At 43.3% G+C, this 25,934-nt stretch overlaps 1 protein-coding gene and 1 pseudogene across 2 annotated transcripts in view; both read left to right on the top strand.

Annotated features, from left to right (window-relative positions):
* The first annotated feature begins 320 nt into the window (after window positions 1-320).
* On the top strand, window positions 321-3,046 carry LOC119809202 (annotated as a pseudogene).
* A 964-nt stretch (window positions 3,047-4,010) lies between these two features.
* Window positions 4,011-25,934, top strand: part of Mier3 (MIER family member 3) — a 28,299-nt gene continuing 6,375 nt past the window's right edge. Inside the window, exons 1-10 of one of the 2 annotated variants that reach the window (XM_038323703.1) lie at window positions 4,011-4,083; window positions 5,501-5,525; window positions 8,590-8,735; window positions 14,372-14,506; window positions 15,837-15,957; window positions 16,751-16,836; window positions 17,469-17,541; window positions 19,693-19,844; window positions 22,324-22,405; window positions 24,326-24,417. In XM_038323703.1, coding sequence (XP_038179631.1) covers window positions 4,075-4,083; window positions 5,501-5,525; window positions 8,590-8,735; window positions 14,372-14,506; window positions 15,837-15,957; window positions 16,751-16,836; window positions 17,469-17,541; window positions 19,693-19,844; window positions 22,324-22,405; window positions 24,326-24,417 — 921 coding nt within the window. In that variant the 5' untranslated portion in view covers window positions 4,011-4,074. Of the gene's footprint in view, window positions 4,084-5,500; window positions 5,526-8,589; window positions 8,736-14,371; window positions 14,507-15,836; window positions 15,958-16,750; window positions 16,837-17,468; window positions 17,542-19,692; window positions 19,845-22,323; window positions 22,406-24,322; window positions 24,418-25,934 lie in introns of both variants that reach the window. The other variant, XM_038323702.1, reaches the window with a different exon arrangement.

Here is a 25,934-nt window from a genome sequence, read left to right as displayed (position 1 = left end):
TAACAATAACAAAGACACTTATTTCAAATCAACGGGACGAAAAGGATGTTTTCTCTGTACCAGCTCTTGGAAGTCTTATTAGAAAGAGTGACGGGTGCATCAACATAGTAGTTTACACACTTTATCTAAAAGGAATGAAGGTGGAAGGCGGGGCTAAACTTCAGCGACTAGGAGTGGGAAAGTAGTTATGCTTCTTTAAACCGCTAATTCGAGCTGCCACTTTGCCTGCTGGCGTGTGCGAGCCTTATCTTAGCTTGTCTGCCCTAAGACCCCCTGAGCACGAACCCTAGTCCCACAGGCCCCATTTCCACTTAAACAGGATGAAAGAAATGACCAGGAATCAGGAAAAGCTTGCCAAATTGCGGGCACAAGTGTGCATCGGTTGGAAAAGAACTGCTTGCAGAAAGATGGTTCATAGGACAGCAGCGCAGATGATTTTTAAAAAACAAAAGAAAACTGCAGATCTCCTTAAAGAAGTGAGGGGTAAGCAATGTCTCTGTCAGTAAAGAAGTAAACATGTTTACACACCATGGAACAGGGATCCATTTTAACAATCTTAATATAAGGGTTCAGGTAAATGGAAATGCTTCCCAGCATCCCAAACCAGCTCCAGGCAGATAGTCTGACTCGTCTAAGGAGACTGGCTGAAGCTCTGCCCAAACAGTCTGTGCATGGAGGAGCACAACTAGCTCCTGGAGAGGACGGTGATGATGAAGTTCCAGAGCTGGTGGAGAATTCTGATGAGGCTCCTGGGAAGGAGGGGACGTCTGAAGAAGGCGACATTTGCAGAAGTTACAGGAGCTTGTTTTATGTCATGACTGCTTTTGAAAATTCTTTTGCAGAGCTAGTTCCAGGACAGGCTCTAAAAAAGCTACAGAGAAACCCTGTCTCGAAAAACCAAAAAAAAAAAAAAAAAAAGAAAAAAAAAAAGAAAAGAAAAAAAAAGAAAAAAGAAAAAGGCTTAAGCCGGGCGGTGGTGGCGCACGCCTTTAATCTCAGCACTCGGGAGGCAGAGGCAGGCGGATCTCTGTGAGTTCGAGGCCAGCCTGGTCTATAAGAGCTAGTTCCAGGACAGGCTCTAAAAAAGCTACAGAGAAACCCTGTCTCGAAAAACCAAAAAAAAAAAAAAAAAAGAAAAGAAAAAGAAAAAAAATGAAAATTCTTTTGCTGGTGGATCTGATAAAATCTAGAGCGCTAATATTTTCCAAGTGCCCTGGACACTGCAGCTCTCTTCAGTTTTTGCTCTGCACAATTCATTCTTTGCGGCAAATTAAGCTTGAAGAAACCGGGGGATAAAGTTTGGAAACAGGTTAATAAAACTCTTTGCCTAGAAAAAAAACTGCTCATTCATCTAACTTTATCATTTTATGAACTTATTAAGACTACGGACAAAGCTTCCCCCGTAATGTGGAGCGTGTAAGCTGTCAAAATAGCAAAAGAGAATCTACAGAAACCCTAGTCCACTCGTGCAGAGCTCTGAGCCCATATCATTCTCCGAATTGGCATGGTATCAAAGGCCACATTTGTTATATGGATTTGCCAAATTTGGTAGTATGAAACATTTCTCGTGGTGTGAAGGACTGGCAGGCTGTTGGTGGCCTGGCTGTGGCAGAGTTGCTGAGGCAAGGTTTAGTGACTCTGTCCACAGGGCGTGTACCCTGCCTCATCTCTGAAGTTGGCCACTTGAATTTCACTTCAAGTCGCTTTTTTTTTTTTACTTTGAAAACTCTGAACGCCTCATTGAGGATGGTAGGTACAGCATGTGCCAAGCCTTTGGCTTCAGAGTTCAGTTGTTTTTAAATTATTTGACTGAACAAAAGGTCACAAGATATCTTCCACAGTAGGGAAAACGTAATTTTCCATGTCTTTAGGATGTTTTGAAGTTGTGATATTTTTCTGTGAAGTTTCTATAAATAAATAACTTTTACCAGTGTTGTAGCTTGATTTTAAGAGTGCCTTGACAATAGTCTTTAAAGTAGCCCTTCCTTCTCCCCATGGTCCAGTCTCGAGCCTCTTCCTGCGAGTAAAAGAACTGGAAACCTTGTGTTAAAAATCCCAGCAGTGCAAGTTTGGATTAAAAGTTTGAAATTCTGTGTGTGTGTGTGGGGGGGGGGGGGGGGGGGTTGGAGAGATGGTTCAGAGATTGGGAGCTCTGGCTGCTTTCAGAGGACCCAGGCTCAATCCCCAGCACCCATAAGGCAGCTCACAACTGTCTGTCACTCCAGGTCCAGGAAATCTGATGCTTTCACACCAACACACATAAAATAAAGTTACATGAATTACATAAAAAGCATGACTTTTTTAGCATCTTAAAAGTGTTTAAATTTATGAAGTTATAATGCAAACCTGTAGCACGATTAATAAAAACCCAGAGACAGATATTGGTGTTCTGCCTGAAGGTCAGAAAAGCAAAATAGCCAGCCACCGACTCTTACCTCTACCTCAGCCTGAAATGGCCATCCTGCCTCCAGGAATCTCAAAATGAGAGTGTGTCTGAGAGCTGTCTCCTCCTGGCTTATATTCCTCTGTAGGACTGGGATTAAAGACGTGCATCACTGGAATTAAAGAAGGACACCACTATTGCTAGATTTCTATGGCAAGGAATTAAAGGTGTGTGTCACCACTGCCTGGTCTGTAAGGCTGATCAGTGTGGCTGTTTTACTCTCTGAACTTCAGGCAAGCCTTATTTGTTAAAACACAAATGAAATATCACTACACAAACCTCATTTTTTGCCATTAATATTACATATTCCTGGCAGGCAGCTGAGAGGAGAGCTCTGGTGTTTGCCCGCACCCTTCCCAAACCCCGCTAAGTCCCTACCTAGCATATGCTGCTCTTTGTGTGTTCATGGCTTGTGGATCCAGGCAGCTAAGACTTCTGTTTCCATAAACATGGTTATTTCTAGCATCCCACCTAGAGACAAACTACATCTTCCAAGTCTGCCAGACTGACTCCCCACAGACTATCTTCTCGCACAGTCTACCTCTGCAGGCCACTAGCCGGTTGGTAGTGTATATTTTTGCGTACTTTGCTCAGTGTGAATGAGGATCTACCAAAGGCTAAACTTAACTCACACAATGCAAAGAAAGTGGCAATCAAGCCTATGTAGGAGCAGATACATCTGCTAAATCTTCTCTCTCTTCCATCTATCTACTTGCCTATGAGCCTACATATATTGTGTAATCTCAAGCAAATGTTTGTTCCCGTTTCCCGGAGGTGAGAGGCAGTTTTTGAAACTCGGTTCGGGGTCTTTGGCACACTCTTTCATTTAACAAGTTTATCAAGTGTATATCTTTGGGTCATCTTCCAGACTATTTGTGATTAATAACTCATCGAACTGGTCTTTTTTTAAAAAAAAATTAAATGCAGTTTATGAACGTCGTCTTTGAGTCGTGCAAGCTTGTTTATCATGTCTGCCGTGTCGTTCTTCTGCCTTTTCTTCTGAATAGTCTTAATCTCCCAGAGCCTGTCTGGCTAATGTCTACTTCCACAGTTCACTCCACGCCAGTGAACGCCGATGCTCATTCCATTCCTGCAGGTGCCTGGTCGGTCGTCGTGCACCCTGTCGGTTCTCCCTCTGCCGTCCAGCATCAGCCACTTACTTGCTCGCTTCCCATCGCCGACTCGTCTCACTTCGGGGAAGTCGGTCGAGCCCTCCTCCTCCAAGCCCCCCGCCGCCCCCGGTCGCCTCCCCACCCCACCCCCCCAACGCCGGCTCGGGGCCCCGCTCTGCACCGGCCGGTCCCCGCGCCCGCCCGCCCGCCCGCCCATCCGTCCTCCCGCAGTTCGACTGCAACTTTACTTCGGCCGAGGCAGAGCGCCGTGGGCGCGCGCGGGGCGGGCGCGTGCAGGAGCGGCGGCCGCGGGAGCGCCGGACGGCGTGGGTGTGCGAGCGGGCCGGGGGCGTCGCGGGCCGGCCTGCCCTATAAGGGGCCGAGCCGCCTCTGCCTCCGGGCGGGTGCCTGGCGGGCCGCGGCGGCGGCGGCGGCAGCGGCGGCGGCGGCTGCGATTGGCTCAGGCGCCCCATCCGGGGACTGGGCTCGGCGCTGCTCGTTCGCCCTGAAGGTACCAATATGGCGGAGGTGAGCGGAGAAACCGGGCAGCGGCGGCCGTGCCGGAGCGGGAGCCGGCCGGCCCCCCGAAGCCCCCTCAGCCGGCCTGAGACCCCGGGCTCCTCCCGCGGGTCCTCGGAAGGCGGCGCGGCGGCGGCGGGGGCGCGGGGCGGCGGCGAAGGCGCGGCGGGGCTGCCGGGGGGCGGGAGCGGGCGCGGGAGCGGTCTTCCTTCGGGACTAGGCCGCGGCGGCTCCGACCCCAGCCGGGCCGGGCGGTGGGGCCGGGCGGCGGCGGCGAGCCTCGGGCCGGGGGAGGCTCTGGGGCTGGGGCCGGGGAGGCTGACGCGGGCTGCCGTTCGCTCGGCGCCTTCTCCCGGGGTCAGGGTGGGTGGAGAGCTGCCGATCCACCGTCGGCGACTGGATTGCAGCGCCGAGAGCGGGCTGCGCCACTGCCCCGCCAGAGTGAGCCGGCCCGGCCCGAGGCTCTCCGGCCGCCCCGCCGCCCCTCCTGGCCTGGGCTCCGAGGCCAGCGGGAGCAGAGCTGGACTCCCTGCCCCGAAACCTAGGGTGTGCGGCGTCCCCGGGCGCAGGGACCGACCCCACACCTCGACGCCCTCGCCGGCCGTGCGGCCCGAGAGCCCCTTTACCCCGAGTCGGACGGGGATGGCCGGGCGAGCGGAGCCGCCGGGCCATCTCCCCTGGGACGGGAAGCTGGGGGAGGGGGTGGAGAGACGGGAGCCCCCGGGTCTGGGCAAGAGCGAGGGAGGCAGGGGCCGAGCCGGAGATTGACCGCTCACCCGGGGAGGAACCGGCTCGTCCCGGTCCCCGTAAGGTGTGTGTGTTGGGGGGGGGGGGGAGTCTCCGCTTTGGGTTGGGGACCAGTGTCCTGGTCTAGCAGGCCTACGCTTGGGGCAGTGGACGAACCCTGGAGTTGGGGCATCCACGCCCCAAAGGGCAGGTTGGGTCTCAGAGAGTGAGACCCTTCCAGGGAAAAGGGGGTGGCATTTCGAGGAGTTGCCCTGGGGCCAGCGGAGAGCAGGGTGAGCTGTGTGTATGTGTTGGGGCGGGGGGGGGGGGGGCCGGAGGCACGACGACTCCCGAGATGCCCGGGATGAAGGACTGATGCTGCGAACCGACTTGCTCTGGCTTCAGCTTGTCGGCTTTGTAACTTGCCGAGCTCCGAACGGTGGCTTGGAGTTGCCTGTTTCAACTCCAGCCTTCGTCCCATGTCTGCGAGTTTGTACACTGGGGACTTGGGGAGGAAGGCGAGGCAGCCAAGAGGGGGCCCGAAAGGGGCCGGGAGCGATTGGAGCGAAGCTACGTCTTGCACTTTTTGGCAGCTGCCTGGGAGCGCTCGGCTCCGCCCCCTCTGCGCCCTGTTGCCTGTGCTGCCTCCTTCCCTTGCTATGCGATTCAACCTCACAGTTTTCTTTTCTCTCTCTCCCAGGCTTCTTTTGGAAGTTCGAGCCCAGGTTTGTTCCATTTTCTTACCTCTTCCGGAGGGGCGGGGTCCCTATGGGAAATGGGGACTCAAAGATATGTTGCTAAAAGGATCTTGCACACACAGAAATTCATCCTGAGAGTTGTTCATCATTTGGATCTTAAAGAGTTCCGATATCTTTTTGGTAATTACGTTGTTAGAGGAAGAAATACTTATGCTCTTATTCTCTGTACATGTTGAAAAAAAAAAATACCTCCAAAACCTTTATTACAAAGCTGCAGACAGACTTTTTTTTAAGTGTCTTTTATTCTCACATAACTTTTTTTTCTGCTTATTTTCCTCCAAGCTGGAAATAGTGAATCCCAAGTCAACTTTCCACAAATTTTAACAGTGTATGCACTTTTTTCTTCCTTTTCTGTGTAGAGACTTCCATCATCTCAGCTCCCCCAACACTTTCTTTACTTGCTGTTGTGGAGGGGAAAAACCACTTGCTTTGCATTTTTAGTTTTTGTATTTTTATTTTTATTTATCTATTTAAAATAAATTGTTCTTTTAGTTTGTTAGAACTTGGGGGCAACTTAGATTATTAATTTAACTCTCGATTTTCCTTTACTTTGTCCCTCAAGAAATATCTGTATTGTATTTAAATTGAAAATTGAATTAGGCAAAGCTCCCTTAATAATAAAAGGGAAAAAAGCAACACACAGTTTCCAAGTTTTGCACAGAAAAGTGTTAATGGTTGTTTTGAACCAAGATAATCTTAGCTTATCTAGTCCAGAAGTCAGAAGCCTCTGTGGGGATCCGATAAAAGAAGGAGCCCCTGGAAGCTGCATAGGTGTAGTTACATAGAAAGAGGTTGTGGCATCTTTCTCTATCTGCTAAAATGTTTTAGTTTCTCAGTTCCTTCCTTCTTAGCTCCCATGTGTCATCTGGTAGGGTCCAGAAAAGGTGCCTCTGGAGTTGTCCATCCCTTTATTTTACAAGGAGGCGATTGAAATTATTTTGCAGAGAGTCACCCAGTTAGTAATGGAGTGTATGCACTTTTTTCTTCCTTTTCTGTGTAGAGACTTCCATCATCCCTAGCTCCCCCAAGACTTTCTTTACTTGCTGTCATGGAGGGGACAAACCACTTGCTTTGCATTCTTAGTTTTTGTATTTAGGTAACTTTCAAAGACTTACTTGATTACCTTTTAAGGTAGTAAAATTGATCAACACAAGGTAGAAGGAATTTGTGGTTATTTTTAAGATTGTTGTCTGTATCTGTAAAGAAGTGTTTTTACAATTTTTCCTAATTTTGAGACAAGCAGTTTTTTTTGTAATAAATTCAGGGAAGGACTATCAGCATCAGGTTGATGTAATTTTTCCATTTTTCATTTTTGTCTGAATTTAAGTCACAATTTAAATAAAAATCCAAAAGGCGGTGTGGCTTTGATATCTAAGCAGACACTTACACCGTGTTTTTAATGAATTAGCCAATATTTGGAGAGACTTTTAGCACTGCAAGGGATTCAGAGCGTCTTCGTTAGCTCTGTGTATTTCACAGATGAGAACCTCAAGCTAGACCCAGACATTTTGAATGGCTTGCCTTGGGCCTCAAGACAAGGACAAAGCCAGGAGTAGATCTTCAGAGCCTTTTGTTTTACTCCTGACACTTTGGCATACCACAGATGTTTCTCAGGAAAGAAAACTTATAGTGGTGGGTGTTCTGGTTTTGAACTAGTTAGTAAATATTCACCTTTCTCTTTAAAAGTAAATTAAGCCATATCTACTTCAACAAAAATGAGCATATACTACTTTCTTTTTTTTTAAGCTTTAAAGAACTAACAAAAACCTCCTGGCAAATAAAGTCTCATGGAAATTTATATTATTTGTGTGTATAGGAGGGGGCTGATGATTAGAAGTCTCAGGAACATTGAATTATAGTTGGAGCCTCTCCATCATGAACATTTTGGCCTAGTTCACTGTTTTGGTAATGATCTCACATAGAACTTAAATGTTTGAAATTTTAGAATAGTAATAGTTTGCTTAAAAATATGGAAACCTGTGTTGAATGCTCTTTGTTCCACCTCTGACCCCCGGATTTCAGTATTACTTTTTTCCCCGTGCTCTTAGCTTCACTGGTCAAACCTGTATTCAACACTAGAGAAGAACAAATGGAGAAAATACTGCTTTCCATAAATTTTGTTTCTTTTGGATAGTGGGTTTTATTTATTTATTGCAATCTGTTGATGTTATAGTAAAAAAAAATAATACAGTGTTACAGACAAATTTTATTGACAGTAGCTACTTGCAGTGGGATGTCTTCCAAAACCTTCAGATAGGATTTTCTGTTACCTTCACATGGTTCTAAAAAGTTCTTAGGAACCCAGAGCATGGGCTTGCATCTCTTAATGTCTGTCTGACTAATTCTGGAGTTTGAAATACTCTTGCTATGTGAAGAAATGATTCCATGCTTTTAATAAACTAAATTATTATGTAGCTGCTTCATAGAAAGTTGAATTTGTTTCAAGATTTCTATTTAGTTTTGTGTCTTTGTCTAGGCTTAGAATTATTGTAAATTATGTAGTCTGTTTGAAATGTTAGCTTCAGTTTGCTGGCTGATTCTTGGGGAGTCTCCCATTCCTGGAAACTTAATTCTTCTGCCAGTTTGCCATTTTGTTTGTTGGTTTTATTTTTGTGTTTTGGCCATACTAGGAACTGAACCCAGAGCCATGGGTATTTGAGGCAGCCATTCTACCACTTCGCCACATGCCCAGCCCTTGCTGTTTTAAGCAAATGAATTTAACTAATAAAAAATTTGACCGATACTGTCTTCAGACCCTGCTGCTGAAATCGTTTCGTTACTGTTCTGAGTTCTCTTTTTCGTGGCCTGCATGCCTGTAGAGTGTTTGTGAGTACTCTACCTTGTTCTTCTGCTGGCTTAGCTTTTCAAGACCACAGAGTCCTACTTTACAGCCCATAAAGTGTATAGTAAACTCATTTCATAAGATCCACATATAAATATCAAAAGCAACTGGAAAAACCACAGACATTTTTATTTTCTTTTGTAAATAACCTCATGGGTGTGTGAAGTGACTCGGTGTGTTTCCTTCCAGTTGGGTCTCTGTCTTCGGAGGATCATGATTTTGACCCCACGGCTGAGATGCTGGTCCATGACTATGATGACGAAAGAACTCTTGAAGAAGAGGAGATGATGGACGAGGGTAAAAACTTCAGTTCTGAAATTGAAGACTTAGAAAAGGTAATGGACTTACTTTAGCATTATAGAACACAAGTAAATTCTTTTGGAATCTTTCTGAAATAAAAGTACTATATGTATCTTTCTTTTTCAACCTAACTTAAAATATTACTGATTTTCTCATTTTGAGAGTAGCCTAGTTAGGACATTTTCATTTCATTTTTTTATCTCCTGGCTGATTTTCAGCTACTCAGAACACTGAGGGCCAAACTTGACTTTAGCTTAGCTCTGTAGTAGAATAGGGGAAATACTTTTCCTTCGGAGAACTTGTAATTGGTAGGGTATTGCTAGAAAAATGAACAAGTTTTACATACTTTCAAATGTAAATTGCTAATATTCCATCTTTACCCTCCAGTCATCTTTTAAACTTGGCTAGATTGAGTGTGGTTCACAACTTCTTAAGCCCAAAGTCAATATAAATTCAAATGAACTGAATTTTAAGCCTTGGCTTACACTAGAGCCATAGTGAAAGGCTTCCATAGGTCACCTTGATGTAAATGAGCATCATTTGAGGATTTCTAGTCGGCTCACAGTAACAGAAGCCTTCAGGAATAATAGAGAATAATATCAGTCGCCCGAGTTTCCATCCCTCTTGTGCTTCTGTTTTCTTTGGAAGGCAAACAAACATATGGCCTCCTCAATCTTGATGAAGCAGGGGCTGTACCATAGTCTTTCCTTTCTTCTAACATACAGGGAAATAGTCATCTAAATTAAAAAAAAAAAAAACAAGAACAAATCAATAATAAGAAAGACTTTCCGACTTAAAAATGCATAGTCCCTCTCTCTGTGCTTTTTATTATTATAATTTTCTGTTTTATTTTGTTTTTGTTTTTCAAGACAGGGTTTCTCTGTAGCTTTGGAGCCTGTCCTGGAACTAGCTTTTGTAGACCAGGCTGGCCTCGAACTCACAGAGATTCACCTGCCTCTGCCTCCTGAGTGCTAGGATTAAAGGCATGCGCCACCACCCAGCGTGCTTTTTATTTTTTAATACATGCTGGTAATTACATGTTTGTTTTTTGATACCCATCTCTGAGTTTGTACATTTAAGAAATGTATGCTGTTGTAGTCTCTAGAGTTTATCAGTGTCTCTATTTAGATACTTCTGAATTTTTGCAGAATATAATGATCTTAAATTTTTGACAACCCAAGAGCTGTGTCTCTGTTCAGAAGGCTGATCTTTCTTTCCTTGTGCAGTGGCTGAGAGGCTCTGAGTTCCTACTACTTCCAGATGAAATTTTTACACTTATTTATCTTTATACAACTTAATATATTGATCTTAAATATTGAAGCCACAATTTAGGCATTAGTATATTTGACTGTTTTAGTGATAGAGTATTAATGTTTTCAAAAATTATATGAAAGACTTATTTTTATAGTAATTCGATTGTTGACTGTGCATTTATTTTAGTGCAACAAGTTTTTGGTTATATGGCATGGAAAATAAGAATAGCAATGCCAAATCAGTTTTCCTTTAGTGGCTGGGGTTCAGTTGTTATTCGTTTAGTTACAGCAAAGTAAGACTTTAATTACAGCTTCATAAATTTTGATTTTTCATTTGATTTTCAGGGTTTTAATTTAGTAGTTCTAGATTTGGATCTAAAAAGGTTGTTATCAGTCCTGATTTTATTAATATGTAGATTCTCCCTTAATGTTTAAAATTTCCTAAAAATTCAGAAGTTTAAATAAGTAAGAAACTTTAAAGAAAAAAATCTTTTCCCACTAAACTTTGTGTGATTTAAAAAACATTTAAAGATTGTATATGTGTTTTTTGTGAGGTCTCCAGTATGTTGTATTAGGTGCTAAACTTGATCTGCATTATACCCAGTCTGAGTTCACCTGCCCAGCAGTGCACCTGGCTTATCAGATGCCTGTCAACTGTTGTTTCCCCATTTCGATTGTAAGAAATAGCATAGATGAACGTGTGGTTGGTAGTAGGGTGCATCCTAATGGCTAACATGATCATCAGATTAAAATAAGGTGTGTCTTTGTTTTTTACGGTAGGGAAATGGAGATGTAAGGGGTTAGGTGTGTTATAAGCCCAAGGTAATGATGAGCAGTCAGCACACACTGTGACTCTAAAGTATATGCTCTACTTTCTTAATGTACTCCAGCCATTGTAGGGCAGTGCACTACAAATATGGCTGCCTCACCTGTGTCCTTGAAATGAAATTTAATAAAAGGCCCAAGAAAGGGAGAGAAAAACCGCTGTCCCTAGCACGATTGGATCAACTTTGTAAGGTGGACTAGCCATCGCAGATCTTTCTCAGAGACCTTGAGATTCAATAATTCAGCTTTTCAGGGAATGCATAACAGCGTTTTATCACTAAGTTCTAATAGAAACTTCATTCATGAAATAATTTAGAAACCGGATTCCCCTTTGACCGGTATCGATGGCAAAGCTTTTGTGCAAGTAATTTGTCTTTTTCTCATTTGATTTCCTTTTGCTGTCTGACCACAGAGAGCACCCCGGTCTCTCAGTGTCACCTCTTCATTCAGTCGTAGGGTCCTGCTTCCCTAGTCCGCCCTCCTCATGCACCTCAGTCTTCCTTTGCCATGGGCTCACCCTCATCTTCTCAGTCATTTTGCCCTTTCGTGGGCTCTCACTCAAGTGCACTCCACTTTTCCTCAATCTCACCGTTGTTATCCTAACCCTGCCTCGGCTTTTGCCGCCCTGATAACTAGCTGACTTCTCAGGCCAGAGTTCCTCAACACTTTACACTAATAGAGCTTTCTTCCTGCTATCAAATAACTAAAAACTACTTCGTCTCTTATATGTCACAGAAGTAATTCTGTTTCTTAGTTCAGGTTTTCATTCTCCTTGGTCTGGAACACTATTTCTAAAATAAAAACCCCGTTTTAAGATTTTGTAGCTGCACCTCATTGCCTGTAAACTCCTGTCTCTGAAGTTTTTACAATAAAGCACGGACCCCTCTCTTTTCTCTCTGCCCTTTTTGTAGGTGATCTCATCAGCTCTCAAGGCTTTAAATATCATCTTGATGCTAATGAATGCCAGATTTATATCTCTAGCCCAGCCAGATTCTCTGAGCTCCAGGCTCCTGGCCAACTTGACTTTTCTTCTTGGATGTCTTGTAGTTCTCTCAAACCTAACTTGTGTCCTCCGTAAAATTCTTAAATAGATTTCCTTAAAAATAAAATAAACACAAGGCTTTTCCCCCTTGATTTTCTGTCACTCTAAAAGTCACCACCCCTTGCTCAAGGAGAGATCTGAGAGTTGTCTCTGCTCCCATCATCCCCACATTAATAACCCCCTTGATTCCACCTCAGCGCATACCTCATCCCTTTACTTCTCTTTAGACTTCATCAGTATTTAAAGCCAGCATGAGGGTCTCAGTAGTTTCCATGTTTCTCCACAACTTCTGCATGCAACTTTCCAGTATTTTAAGGAGAAATTCTGTCATATTCCTCCTTTTCAAAACTATGTTTTATGTGTCCATGTGTGTGCACGTGTGTGCATCTGACTCACGCCTGTGTACATGTTGCAGAGACCATTTTGCAGGAGTCTTTTCTTTCCTTCCATCATGTGTGTCTCAGGCTGAACTCAGTGAGACTTGGCTTCGGGGGCCTTTGTGTTGAGCCTCACACTGGCCCTCCTGTTTCTGTTATTCTCCAGTGACTTCTCATTTCTCTGGCATATGGTCCAGGTTCCTTTCCTTGCCGTGAAGCCCTTTTGATCTGTCCTTGCTGCTCTTGCCATTCTCTTTTTGAGTCACTTTTTCAGTCATCCCACTGAGCTAGAGCCACGCAGCTTTGTGAGAAAGCACCATCAGCTTTCAGTTGTGGCCTTTCCTTTGGTGGGAATGCCTGCCACTGGCCTGACTCCGTCCCGTGCTAGAGACTTGGCCAGAGATCGTTTTGTGTCTTGTCTCTGCTACTCAATGAAAATGGACTGCAGCCTTACTCTTTGTCTCTGGGTCCTTTTCTTTGCACTCTTCACAGTCAGCAGCTCAATGTCTGTGTCGTTGGTTCTCCCAGCCTGAGATTAAGCTGTGAAAAGGCAAGGCCTCTGCCTCGTCCCAGTAGCTAGCGACCTCCTGACACACAGTCACTGTCACTCGTGGTGACTCACACCCTGAGGTGCAGCCTTTGTCTGTCCTCTGGACACCCCTCCTCATGCTGTTTTTCCTGGGGTCAGGTCCCTTCTCTGGGTGCATTGCTTCAGAGCACAGCTTCCAAGCTGGCATCACAGCCTTTGTGTTGTATGGCAGTTAGCCTGTTTTTCTCTCCATAGCACCGAACTCCTTCAGAGAAAGGGTTTTTCTCTAATTTTCTATCTCCCTGTCTAGTAACCTTCACTAGAGTACCTAGAAGTCAGTAAAGGATATGGTAGAGCATCAGGGAAATAGGAACAGCAGCAGGTGCCCCGGTCCCGAGGGCTGTCACCTGTGAAGTCTTGGAGAAATGCTGCTGCAGACAGCATAAGGTGGTTGGCAAAGAGTGCAGCCCAGACACCTGCCACAGTGCAGTGAGAAGAGCCAGGGGGAATGCTCTGGAGACACCTGCCACAGTGCAGTGAGAAGAGCCAGGGGGAATGCTCTGGAGACACCTGCCACAGTGCAGTGAGAAGAGCCAGGGGGAATGCTCTGGAGACACCGAGTGGGTGCTGGTTACCTTTCCGGGGTTCTTGAGGTCGTGCAAAGAATAACCATGCTGGTTTTCTCTTGTGGGTAATCTTCTATCTGTTCTGACCGTTCATCTCAATTTGGGCTGACTTCACATTTATGAATTAGCTTGTGCCACCTGGCTTAGTCTGAGCTCTGTGTGTGGTCACGCTCAGTGGTATACCTAAGTTCTGTATCTATGGAGGTGAAACCAGAGTTCAGGGGCCTTCAGCCTACATTCCCTGTGGGCCCTGGTGGATATCTAGCATCTCTGTAGGCATCGTCAGTGCTTAACTCACTGTGGTCTCCATGGACACTGTCTACATGCTCCACGTTAGCATCTCCATACAGTGTACTCTGTTGACAAAGTTGTCTGTCTTGACGTTCTAGAAAACTAAACCAATAAGCATACTTTAGGAAGAAATCTCCTAATTGATGTAGCTGGATAGCAATACGTAAGTTATCAGGCTTATTTGGAAGTTGTTTGTGAATGTGGTCATGAGTGTTCTATACATTGTATTGGTTAAAGCAAGTATGCTCAAGAAGTACATGATCAGCTGGGGACAGAGTTCAAGGGTCAGCATATGGGATAGAGTATTGCAGCCAAAGCAGACTTACAGGACTGGGGTTTGCACTGGGAACTAAGAACATAAAAAGGATGGTTGGAGTTCAGACATTATTATAAATATTGCTGGTGCTGGTTCAGCCAAGGTTTCCTTTGGGGTCTTCAGTTAACATGGAGAAGAAACCAAGTGGTGAACAGTTACTTAACTGCAAAGAAACAAGCTAAAAGTGATGTGAAGTTGTCTGTTGATCAGTTGATTGGTTTGTTGAAACTATTTGCTTTCATTAATACAGTAATTAAGCTCTATGTTTAGTATTTTCCAACAGCAGTACACAAAGAAAACCTAAAGCTTGGCCGTGGTTGATGCTATGCTGTATAAATTTAAGAGCATTACAGTTTACCCACAGTTCAGATTATGGTATTGCTGAGTCTGTGTCTGTGCTCTGCTCAACTAGGAAGGAAATATGCCATTAGAAGACCTACTGGCATTCTACGGCTATGAATCTACAATTCCGACGGTTACAAATTCCAGTGCCAACAGCCCCCCAAGTGAACTTGCAGACGAACTACCAGACATGACTCTAGACAAAGTAAGTACAGGCCTTTATACAGTAAAGTTCAGGGATTACTGCCATCGTCTGCTTTCGTTAGATTTTCTTTTGCTTAAAGCATTTTCTAATTCTGAAGTATAAACTTACTATTATTTTGGTGGCTGGTCTAAAGGTCATTTGACTTTGATCTTATACTTTCTGAACAGTAGTAGCTTTTCCATTTTTCTCTAATATTTTTCTGTTTAGACGTTGTATCTAATGGATTTTGCCTTAACTACTTTTGATCTGTAAACACATGAAAACATTCATTCGTTAACAGATCTCTCAGAAGTGTGCACACCAAGTTGGCTTAGGCATCGAGTTCTGTTTCTGGGTCCTGGGAGTCACAGCAGCTAAGGCCATAGTGACCTATCTCATACAAGCTGCTATAGGGATGTCCACTCTGCTGAGGAGAAATATGAAGCCGTAGCACCACGTGGGACTCCTGAGAGGTTTTCCTTGCCTGTCAGGCTTCAGGAATCCATGTCTCTTTACCTCTTCCTATGAATGATTTTGTCACACTCTTCGTGCCTGCTATATACCAGTGCACTTCAGTAGAAATCCAGATGTGGGGCTGGAGAGACGGCTCAGCAGTTAAGAGCACTGTCTGTTCTTCCAGAGGACCCAGGTTCAATTCCCAGCAACCACTTGCCAGTTCACAACTGTCTGTAGCTCCGGTTCCAGGGCATCCAACACCCTTAAACAGATAAATGTGCACATTAAAAGAAAAAATCAAAATGTGCTTCTTTCTAGGCACTGTCACCAGTTAGTTTTTAAATCATTGGGAAAGTAGAGTTTGGAGATATTTCTAAATTTTAATTTTTTTTGAAAAAATATAATTGCTAGCCATTTAGAAGTTGTATTTTGTTGTTGTTTTATTGTGTTTTGAGTTAACTGTATTGTTCAAACTTCCCATGAACTTCTGAGCTCTTGAATTCCTGTCTCTGCCTCCTATCCTAGTAATGTAGACACACATTCCTGTGCTAATTGGAGCAGATTGTTTGTTTTAAATCCACTGGAAATTGGTTCCGCGCCTTCCGATAAGTTCTTTGCATGCCCACAAAGTAGGCAAGTAGTTCAAGTGTACAATCACATGTTATTCTTATTTGATAAGTCATTAAAAATTTTAAATAGTATATTAAGTGTATAGCTAATTATTAAATATTATTAGTATTTATGCACATGAAGTAAGTTACAGAGTTCCAAACTTTTCAGAACTAAGAAGTCATGAATCAGTTCTTTGTTATTGTGTGTTATAAAAACAGAAAGGCATCTCTGTTAACTGGTAAGATGTGATCTTTCTAACTTGCATGCTTCCATCTTCTTCCAGGAAGAAATAGCAAAAGACCTATTGTCGGGTGATGATGAGGAAACTCAGTCTTCTGCAGATGATCTGACACCATCCGTGACTTCTCACGAAACTTCTGATTTCTTTCCTCGGCCTTTGCGATGTAAGAATGCCAACCCCTGCTGATGGACATTAGCAATGGTGCCACCTGCTTCAGGACATCATAGCGTGTTCAGTACATAGCGTACATAAAATGTCATTGTAATCTGGATGGGATTGTAGCCTTTGTTATTGGGACGGAGTGGACCACATGGTGTTAGCATCCCCTCACTCACCTAGTTTTACAGGCTGCCTGTTTCCTTTCCCAGAGCTCCTGTGTTGCTCTGGTAACCACAAAATGTTAATGATTGTGTTTTTGGATTTGTTAAAAAGGCCCTGCTTAGCTGTTTTGAAAACTTAACCAGTGCACAAAATGTATTTTCATTTTTAGGGATTCATTTTTTTCCTCTTAGTTCTTGGTGTTTAGTGTTTATTTTAATACTGTAAGGGCTGTAGACTGAAAAAGTGCTCAACTCCAATCCCATTTATCTTGAAATGTGCTCTTAGAGTAGTTAATATGTCTGGGTACACATGCGTGGGTGTGTGCAGGGACAGCTCTGCAGTTCTGGGGTAGCCAGTCAGAACAGACCCCCGTGCTTCTCTTCACTTCTCAGGCCATCACACTGTTCCTTTTAGTTCCAGTCTCTTCAACCTTGGCTGGCTATTGTTATTCCACTAAGAAGGAAAATATACACTTTAAGGTACTAGTGTTGCCAGTGTTCTTGTCATTGTGACAGATGCCAGCTGTGGAAGCAGGCTTAATGATAAGTAGGTGAATCTTACTTACTGAACAATTTATACTGTATAAATGGCATTCTCTTAGTGTTTCAAAGACTTTACATTTGTTTTCCTTTAAGCAAATACTACGTGTGATGGAGATAAGGAATCAGAGATTGAAGATGTTGAAACAGACAGTGGTAACTCACCTGAAGATTTGAGAAAGGTAAACTGAGTTACCATTATATTCTAATAGAAAATTTAAAACATTTGTGAGGGCTGGCACGATAACTTAGTAAGTAGAAGCACATAATGTTCTTACAGGGGACTAGAGTTGAGGTCCAGCACCAGGTCTAGTGGCTCACAACTGCCTGCAGTTACAGCTTGAGGGACTTTGATTCTCTTTCTGGCTTCTGTGGACTTCTGTGCCCATTCACGTATGCATGCATCTGCACACATAATACACATAATTAAAATAAAGTGGAAATCCATAATAATTTTTGAAATGAAGCTAGGTAGGCGGCTCAATAGTTAAGTACTGCTCTTGCAGAAGAATTGACCTGGAGTTCAGTTCCCAGGGCCAGGTTGGATGGTTCACAACTGCCTGTGACTCCTACTCCAGGAAGTCCATCCTGTCTTCCGGCCCTCATGTGCACACATTACCACTCAAACACACATATTTAAAAAAAAAATTAAAATCCTAAAAAAAAATTAAAATCCTAAAAAAAAAAAGCAATTTGATAATTTTATTGTTATGTGATAAGGTTTGTTTTGATTTGTAAGAATAGATTATTGTTTGGGATTGCTTTTCAGTGCTTTTTATAATTGTATTGTTTTTACCTCTCCCTTTTCCTGTAGGAAATAATGATCGGTTTACAGTATCAGGCAGAAATCCCCCCTTATCTTGGCGAGTACAGTGGTGACGAGAGAGGTGAGGTCAAACTACTCTACCTCCCTGCGCTTCCTAAACTCTGACTGCATTCCAGCATAGACGATGCAAAGACAGATCATCACCAGAGCAGCTTCCAGAGTCCAGCCACAGTGTATCAAGAGCAGTCATGAAGCTGGGCCTAGTGGGGCCTAGTGGGGCCTGCTTACCATCCTAGCCCTTGGGTGACAGCGGCAGGAAGACTATGAATTCCAGGGCAGCCTGAAGGGAGGGCCGCAGTAATAAGACCCTGTCTCAGAAAGACAAGGACGTGAGCAGTAGTCACAAGACATGGAGTCCCAGCCCAGCCCACAGTGCTTCCCAGTCTGTATATGCAACGCCTGCTGACAGCCTTGTCTCTATAAAAATAGCACCCTGGCCCTGAGTGGGGCTTCAGGAGAGTGGGCAGCCCTGTCACCTGAAGTGATGAGAATATTACAAACATAATCTTGTAGAAGGAGAAGCCAGGAGGAATTCCTTTGTCCTGCCGCTGGAGGAGCAGGAAGTTGAGTGTGCCCCGATGCCCTTTCTGTATGCCTCTCCTGTGGCACCTCACCTCACTGTAGTAGATTCCAGCTGCGTCTGCTCCTGAGCATGTGGAGAACACAAGATATTGAGATTATAATGCAGATATACCTTTGTAGCTGATCTTGAGAGGCCTGTAGATCTGAACCATTCCCATGGGCACTGGGTCTTTTCCCAAATGCATCGGTTCGCCCCTGGGAAGCCACCCAGACTCAGCTTTTCTCTTTTCCTCCATATTGCATTGCTCTCCTTTTAAAAGCCCCAAGACTAAGGCTGGTTACCCGGGGTCTTTAGCTCTGGCAGCCTCTAGCAGCGCCATTTCCTAAATTGCTCTCTAATTGATGGGAGAAGCTTGTGTCAAAGGAAGCAGACAAAGCTGATGGTCGTCAGCACATCACATCCTTCCCTCATTCACATGCCACACACAGTCCAAGCCTGATGTAGCCTCAGGTCTTCTGGCTAAACATGGCAGAAGTAACACTCCTAGCCTGCAAATTCAGGAGGGAAGGTATGCACCTTTGGATGTTTCCGACAATTAGCCCAAACACTTCAGTTAAAGAAACTGGTTCTAGAAACCTGTCCAGAAAAGACATCTGAGACTTGACCAGGTGTGCTGGTATACCTGCCATCCCAGAGTTTGGGGGCTCACATGTTTGAATCTAGCCTGTGCTATGTAGTGATCCTGCTGTCTTCTTACTGTTGAGATGTTCTTAATGCTGCATGGGCATCTTCATTCTTGACTTCCTGCTAGCTGGGAAGAAGAGTGCTTATCTTACATAGTTCACAGCATAAACATGTTGGTCCTGCTACCAAGAAATTACTGGGTAAATCCTTGGGTCCTCAGTATTACTCTGTGTAAAGTGAAGCTTTGGGTAGAGTGGCAGAGTACGTTAATCAAACACAAACCTTGGGTTAGTAACATAATGCATTGGTGTCTGGGTCATTTTAAGAGGTTCAAACTTTGTTGCTCTTATGTCTGCCCTTCTAAAGCCTCTATAGGGGGCTTAATTAATCTGCTTCCTCCTTTAAATAAAAATTCACTTTGGACTAAAGCAATCTGTAAAGGAAAAATAGATATTTCTTAGGCATCAAGTTATTTGATATTTTGGCTTTTATTTTTGTTTTGTTTGTAATTTTAACCTAGCAAGTTCTTAGGTCATTTATGGAATCCAAGAGAAAATTCCAAAGAGGTTGTTAGAGAATTTGACAGGGTTTTGTTGCTGTTGTTGTTTGTCTCATTACAAGACAACAAGATACCAGTATGGGGTTTTACCATTATACCAGCCCAGCCCACAGTGCTTCCCAGTCTGTATATGCAATGCCTGCTGACAGCCTTGTCTCTATAAAAGTAGCACCCTGGCTACTTAATTAGATGTGAAAAACCCTCTAATGATCAGTAAATCCAGCTTCCAGAATAGCTTTATTCTCTGATCACTGTGCCCAGATAGTCAAGCTAAACAGTTCTGTTTCTTTTGTGCCAGCAAAAGGCTGTTCTCTCCCAGCATTCATTCACACTGCTGCTGAGTTCCTGTCCCAGTCAGTAAGCTTGATCAGGGAGGGGAGGCACAGTCTGTGCATTCGTGATGTGTTCACCATTTGTGATGTGTTTAATGGGATTGTCTTTCTCAGCATATGAAAATGAAGACCAGTTACTGTGGCGTCCTGACGTGGTTTTGGAGAGCAAAGTCAAGGAGTACCTTGTTGAGACATCATTAAGAACTGGAAATGAAAAAGTCATAGATAGAATTTCTTCAGGCACACACACCAGGGATAATGAACAGGTATGCTTCCTCCCCTTATTTTGGAATTCCAGATAACTTCATAGCTACAAATGTCTGATTAGTTTCAATCTTTTTTCTCATGTTTTTTTTTTTTTTTTTTTGTGTGTGTGTGTGTGTGTGTTGGAGGTGAAGGGTGAAGGGTGTGAGTGGCGGCGGCCAGCAGTTGACAGTGTTGTCTTCCTTGATTGCTTTCTGCATTTTTTTTGAGACAGCAAGAATAATGTTGGCACTTGGTTTTTATTGCAGGACAGTGTTCATCTGTTTATATCTGGTATTATCCCTCTTTCATTAGAAATTAATCCTGAATTGTCAGGTCTTTTTACAACATCTGTTGAATGTATTATTTAAATTAAAAAACTCTTTTGATATTATAGTGTAATATATCATTTTCCCCTTCCCTTTCCTTCAAACCCTCTGTGCACCCTCCCACCCTCCGTCCCACTACCCTGCATTGTCTCTCAAATTCATGGACTCTCTTTCTTGTCATGTGTGTACTCTTCCCTCTCTTTCTCTCCTATATGCATAAGTAGGAACTGCTTAGTCTGTATAATACTATTTGTGTGTATGTGTTTTCAGGGCTGACCATTTCATATTGGTATGTTCATCGTTCCTGAGCAAGACTATTTCTCCAGCTCTCAGCATTCCTTAGTTGCTTATAGTTCTTTGTGTAGGGCTGAGGCCGTCTGAGCTTCCTCCTTCCATCTTAGCGTGTCTGTCGGTGTCTTCCTTACTCAGCTCATGGTTAGGTCCTTGGTGAGACTTGGAAGGTAAAGCCTGTGACATTCTAGGACACACAGTCTCACAGCAGACAGCAAACTCCCTGTTCTCTGGTTCTTAGCGTCTGCCCCTCTTCCATAATGATCCCTGAGTCTTTCTTAGGTGCAGGAGTTGTGTTGAAGATATATCAGCAGGGACTGGGCACCACAGCTCTGCATTTTGGTTGGTTGTGGTTTCCTGTAATGATTCCTGTCTGTTGCAAAGAAAAGTTTCCTTGATGCGTTGTGAGGATTCCACCTATCTGCAAACATAAGGATAGATACTTATAATCCTCAACTGCATTCTGAGTGATTGTTTCATGTTGATATATTCGGCACTTTGCTCATGCTGGCAGCCTCGTCTTTCCTGAGATTTGCTGAGGAAGGTGCTCCTTACTGATCTTTGAGTTGAATTCTGCCTGCCGCCATTTACTGCACTACAGTCCCAAACTCTTAGCAGCAGATTGATTGACATAAACAATACCTGGCGCAGTTACAGAGAAGGACGGAGTCCCCAAGGAGTAAGTGCTTCTCACAGGCCTACTGTTCTTCCTTTCTTTTCCCTCCAAAGAGGGAGGAGAGAGCAGGGGACAGGCACAGCTCTAAGTTTCCCAACTACCAAAATTACCTAAAATTGGGGAATTTGGCCAGGCATGTTAGTGAGTGCTTGTAATCTTAGCATTTGGGAAGTTGAGGTAAGACTGTTAGGGCCAGCCTCAACTAAAATAAACTCAAGTCCATTCTGGGCTTTATCAGACCTGTTTCAGTAAACCTTAAAAAATAAAATAAAATCTTCCCCAGTGAGAAGACCTAGAAAGTTTAAAACATCATACTTATCCATGAATAAGAATCAACAAATTGCTCTGGGTAGATGCTCAGTGAGGACACCATCAGGACCAGAGTTTGAATCCCTGGTACCTCCAGAAAAAAGATGACCATGGTGAAGCACTGAGCAATGAAATCAAACATTTTGGGGCTTGATGGACAGCCAGTCTGGCCAATGGTAAGCTCTATGTTCAGTGAGAGACACAGTCTCAAAAAATAACGTGGAGAACAATCCAAGAAGATCCCTGAAATCAGCATCTGGTCCATACACATGCATGGATGAGTCACGCTTGTGCGTACAGCACATGACTCTCATAGAAACACGAGCGAACAAGTGCATGAGATCCTCGAGCCAGTTCACAGATGGCAAACACGCTTTTATGTTGTGACTTGTTTGTTTTTTGTTGTTGTTTTGTTTTTTTTTTTATTATTTTTTCAAGACAGGATTTTTCTGTGTAACCACCCTGGCTGTCTGGATCTCACTGTGTAGACAAGGCTGGCCTCAAACTTACAAAGATCCATCTGCCTCTGCCTCCCAAGTGCTGGGATTAAAGGTGTGCGCCACCACTGCCTGTCTTGTTTTTTTGTTGTTGTTGTTTGTTTGTTTGTTTGTTTGTTTGTTTTTTTTTTTGAGACAGGGTCTCTACATAGCCCTGGCTGTCTTAGAACTCATTATGTAGACCAGGCTGGCCTCAAACTCACTAAGATCTGCCTTTTGTCTCCCAAGTGCTGGGATTAAAGGTGTGTGACATCATACACAGGTTGTCATGACATTTGGAAGCATTTTAGTAATGCTTGTCAAGATTCTCCTATAAGATACCTATTTTTAAAAAATGCTCTTAGATATGAATTGTTAGCAGTTTTTATTCAATTTTTTTCTTTCCTTCTTGTCCTCTTAGGCATTGTATGAACTTCTCAAGTGTAACCACAATATAAAGGAAGCAATTGAAAGATACTGCTGTAATGGAAAAGCATCTCAAGGTGAGAAACACCTGGATTGAAAAGAGAAATGGCCTGTCCGCTTAAGGCTCAGGATAGGTGATGTAAAGGATCGAGCAGTCCCATGGCGTTGTTGTAACATCTGTGGGCATTTGCATACCCCACCCTGTCACCTCCACTTTTTTGTAGAAATAGTTACAGATCAAAGTAACAGATAACAATATAACGAAGTAACTAAAAAATAAAAAGAATGATTTCCTGGTTTGATTTTAAAATATTAGGAATATTTTGTTTCAGTCAGAAGATAAAATGGAGATTTAGGATTAAGGGAGACAAAGAGGGCTGGCGAGATGGCAGGTAAAGGCGCCTGCTATTAAACCTGATGGCCGAGTCCAGTTCCCGGGACCCACATGGTGTCCCTGACTTCCATACACACTGACATACAAACACACAGATAAATAAGTGAGAAAAAGAAAAATGATGTACAGCATGTTCCATGGAGTGTTTTGAAGGAAACAGGTCTATGATGGTGAGATAGCACTTGCTGTCTGTTTATGCCTGTTACGGAACATGGCCGCTCCTTTAATATTTCCATCTTTGTGTGCGTGGATTCCATTTATAGACATTTATGTACTGTGGCTGTTGTTAAGTGAATGTAGAGTGAAAATAATGCTTAGTGATGTTATATAAATGGCATGGAAAATGTAAAGGCTAGAAATGTATATTTAACTTTGAAGGGTGAGATAGTATAGGGAAATAGCGTCCCTTATAGAAGATGCCTCTTTGAAAGGACTCCCAGTCTCTATAAACACTAGTTTTTTTCCCCAAGTTCAAAATAGTTTTTTAATTTTTGTCTACTGCTGTTGATGGCTTTGTGGATCTGGGCCCCAGTATCAATGATTGAGGTAACTTAGAAATAAAGGAGAATAATGGGTGAATCCCGAACCTTGGCTGTAACCTTTGAAGGCCTTTCTGCCCTAACTAGAGTTTTAATGTAGCAGCATTAGCATCTGCTGGAAATTTTATGGGATTTGATATTTTGAAAGCATAGATTAATTCTCTTTAAATTTCCCCAACACTTACATACTGACTTTAAAGAAATATGGATTATTCTTTATTTCAAGTCTTGAATCAAAGAACTTACTTTTTATGATAAACCAAAATAAAACCTTTTGTTTTACTCCAGAAAGACAATAGTCATTTTTAGTTCACTTAAAAATGTGTTTGTTGGGTTTGGGGCTCAGTTGGTAAAGAGCCAGAGTCCGGTCTGCAGAGTCCACGTGCAAAGCTGTGGTGGTGTGTGCTTGTGATCCTATGCTGGGAGCAAACATAGCTTCATCCTTGGGGCTCGCTGGCCAGTGAGCCTTGCCCAGTCAGCAAACCCAAGTTAGGGAGAGACCATGTCTCAATAAAGCAGGGTAGATAGGTGCTGACGAGACAGTCATGATTGACACATGTGCACACAAGTGTTTAAACATTAGAAAAAATATATGTAGTTTAAAAACCATTAAATCCTTGTTCCACAGTGCAGAGAACAAAAACTGGGTTTTTGTTGTTTTGCATTTTAAGCTGTGTTTTTACTGTTTTAATTATGTGTGTGTGTCTGTGTGTGAGTATATGCCTTTGAGTGGAGGTTCCCACAGAGGCCAGAAGAGGGCATCAAATCCCCTGGAGCCAGAGTTGCGGGCTGTGGTGAACTGCTTGATGCAGATGCTGGGAATCAAACTCAGGCCCCTAGAGGAACAGTACCCACTCTTAACTGTTGAGTTCTCTTTCTAGCCCAGTATTTCTATATTCTAAATGACTGCTGTGTATTTTGGCAATATTATCTGAAATTCCCTAATTCGGAATGTGTGTGAGAGAGAAGAGTTGCGTTTCTGGCCTTTCCCAGGGAATGCGTAGTGAAGATAGCTCAGTGATGCACAGGGGCCGATTGAGTGCTTCCTTTTTCTTTTTTAGAAGGAATGACAGCCTGGTCAGAAGAAGAATGCCGAAGTTTTGAACATGCACTCATGCTTTATGGCAAAGATTTTCATCTTATACAGAAAAATAAGGTAAATTAGTAGAGAAATTTCTTACTAGTTACAATGGATATAAGCAATGATTTATGTCGTTTAAATGGGGAAAAGTGAACAATGTGTTAATGTTCCCTGCTAATAGCATTTCTAGTAGTATTCTGAACATGATTGGAATGTTCTTATAGATGCCAGATAGAATTTAGTTTCCATATTCAGTTCACACAACATGGATTCAGTGTGTTTGTCCGGAAGCCTTCCGTGTTTTGTCTTGACTCTCACTTTCTTCCAAGCTGTTCTGATATATGTGGTCTCATATTTTTATTGAGTGTTGAGAACTGCAGTTGCTAAAAAAAAAAAACAGGGAGGAAGGAGAGAGAGAGTAGGAGGGAGGGAGGCTGATTCAGAGAGAGGAATTGAGGATTAATAAGAGCAACTAAGTATCTGTACTGATCACTGTCCAGTGCAGGCAAGGACTGTGCCCCAGGAAGTCCCATTCTTTGCTCATGTGGATGCAGAATGGTATAGCTGCTTTGGATAACTGCTTGTCTCTGATAATCTAAACATGTTACTAAATGAGTTAGCAACCCTACTCCGTATATCTATCTAAATGGGCTAAAAGCTTTATGTTCAAGGAGAAACTTGCATATAAATGTTCAGAGTAGATTTAATTAGTTTTGATTATATTGCCAAAACTGGGCATCAGTATCTCCTTAGAGATAAATCCATAGACGGGTGGCAGTCTAGACAGCAGCTTATCACTTAGTACTCAATAAATAAATAAAGTTAGCAAATAACAAAAGACACAGGGAAAGGTTTAAATATTTAATACTAAGCAAAAGAAAGTAATCCAAAAGGCTGCTACTACGTGCATCCTAAGAATTCCAGCAGTTTGACACTAGAAAAGTCAAGAGTGCTAATAAAGTAGATTATAGAGGCTAGGCAGGAAGGAGAGGTAAGCAGGTACAGAGGGCCTGAGGAAGTGAACCTGTTGAGTGTGACACTGTAAAGGAGTCATGCAAGTGTCCTAATGGCAGCTCTGGACTCTGGGTAGCAGTGATAGACATATCGATGGAGGCGTATCACATTCAGCAAGTATCCCGATCTAGACACAAACAGTGGGAAGCTGTGCATTTGTGGGAGCAGCAAGTATATGGGAAGTCTGTACCCTTTAGCTCAGTTTTTGTCTGACTCAACTGCTCTTACAGACTTAAGATATGAAGTCTGTGTCTAGATGCATTTGTTTGGGCTCTGTTTTGTTCTAGCACTGTTTGTATAAAAGGCTTTTCCTCTGTTGAGCTGCCTTTGGTTAAAGATCGGTTGGTTGTATATCTGTGCTTATATTTCTGTGCTCTTTTAATGTTTGCCTTCTCTGCCTGAACACCCTGGTGTCTTACTAGCTTTCTTCTCTTTCTTTTGAGACAGGGGTTTACTATATACCCCTGACTGGCGTGGAGTTCAGTATGTGAATCAGACTGGCTTTGAACTCTGCCTCTGCCTCTACCTCCTGAGGGCTGCACCAGCGCCCCATGCACGCCTTTAATCCCAGCACTCAG

This window comes from Arvicola amphibius, chromosome 3, assembly GCF_903992535.2.
Source record: "Arvicola amphibius chromosome 3, mArvAmp1.2, whole genome shotgun sequence".
Taxonomy (NCBI): Eukaryota; Metazoa; Chordata; class Mammalia; order Rodentia; family Cricetidae; genus Arvicola; species Arvicola amphibius.
This window is presented reverse-complemented; position numbering and strand designations above follow the sequence as displayed.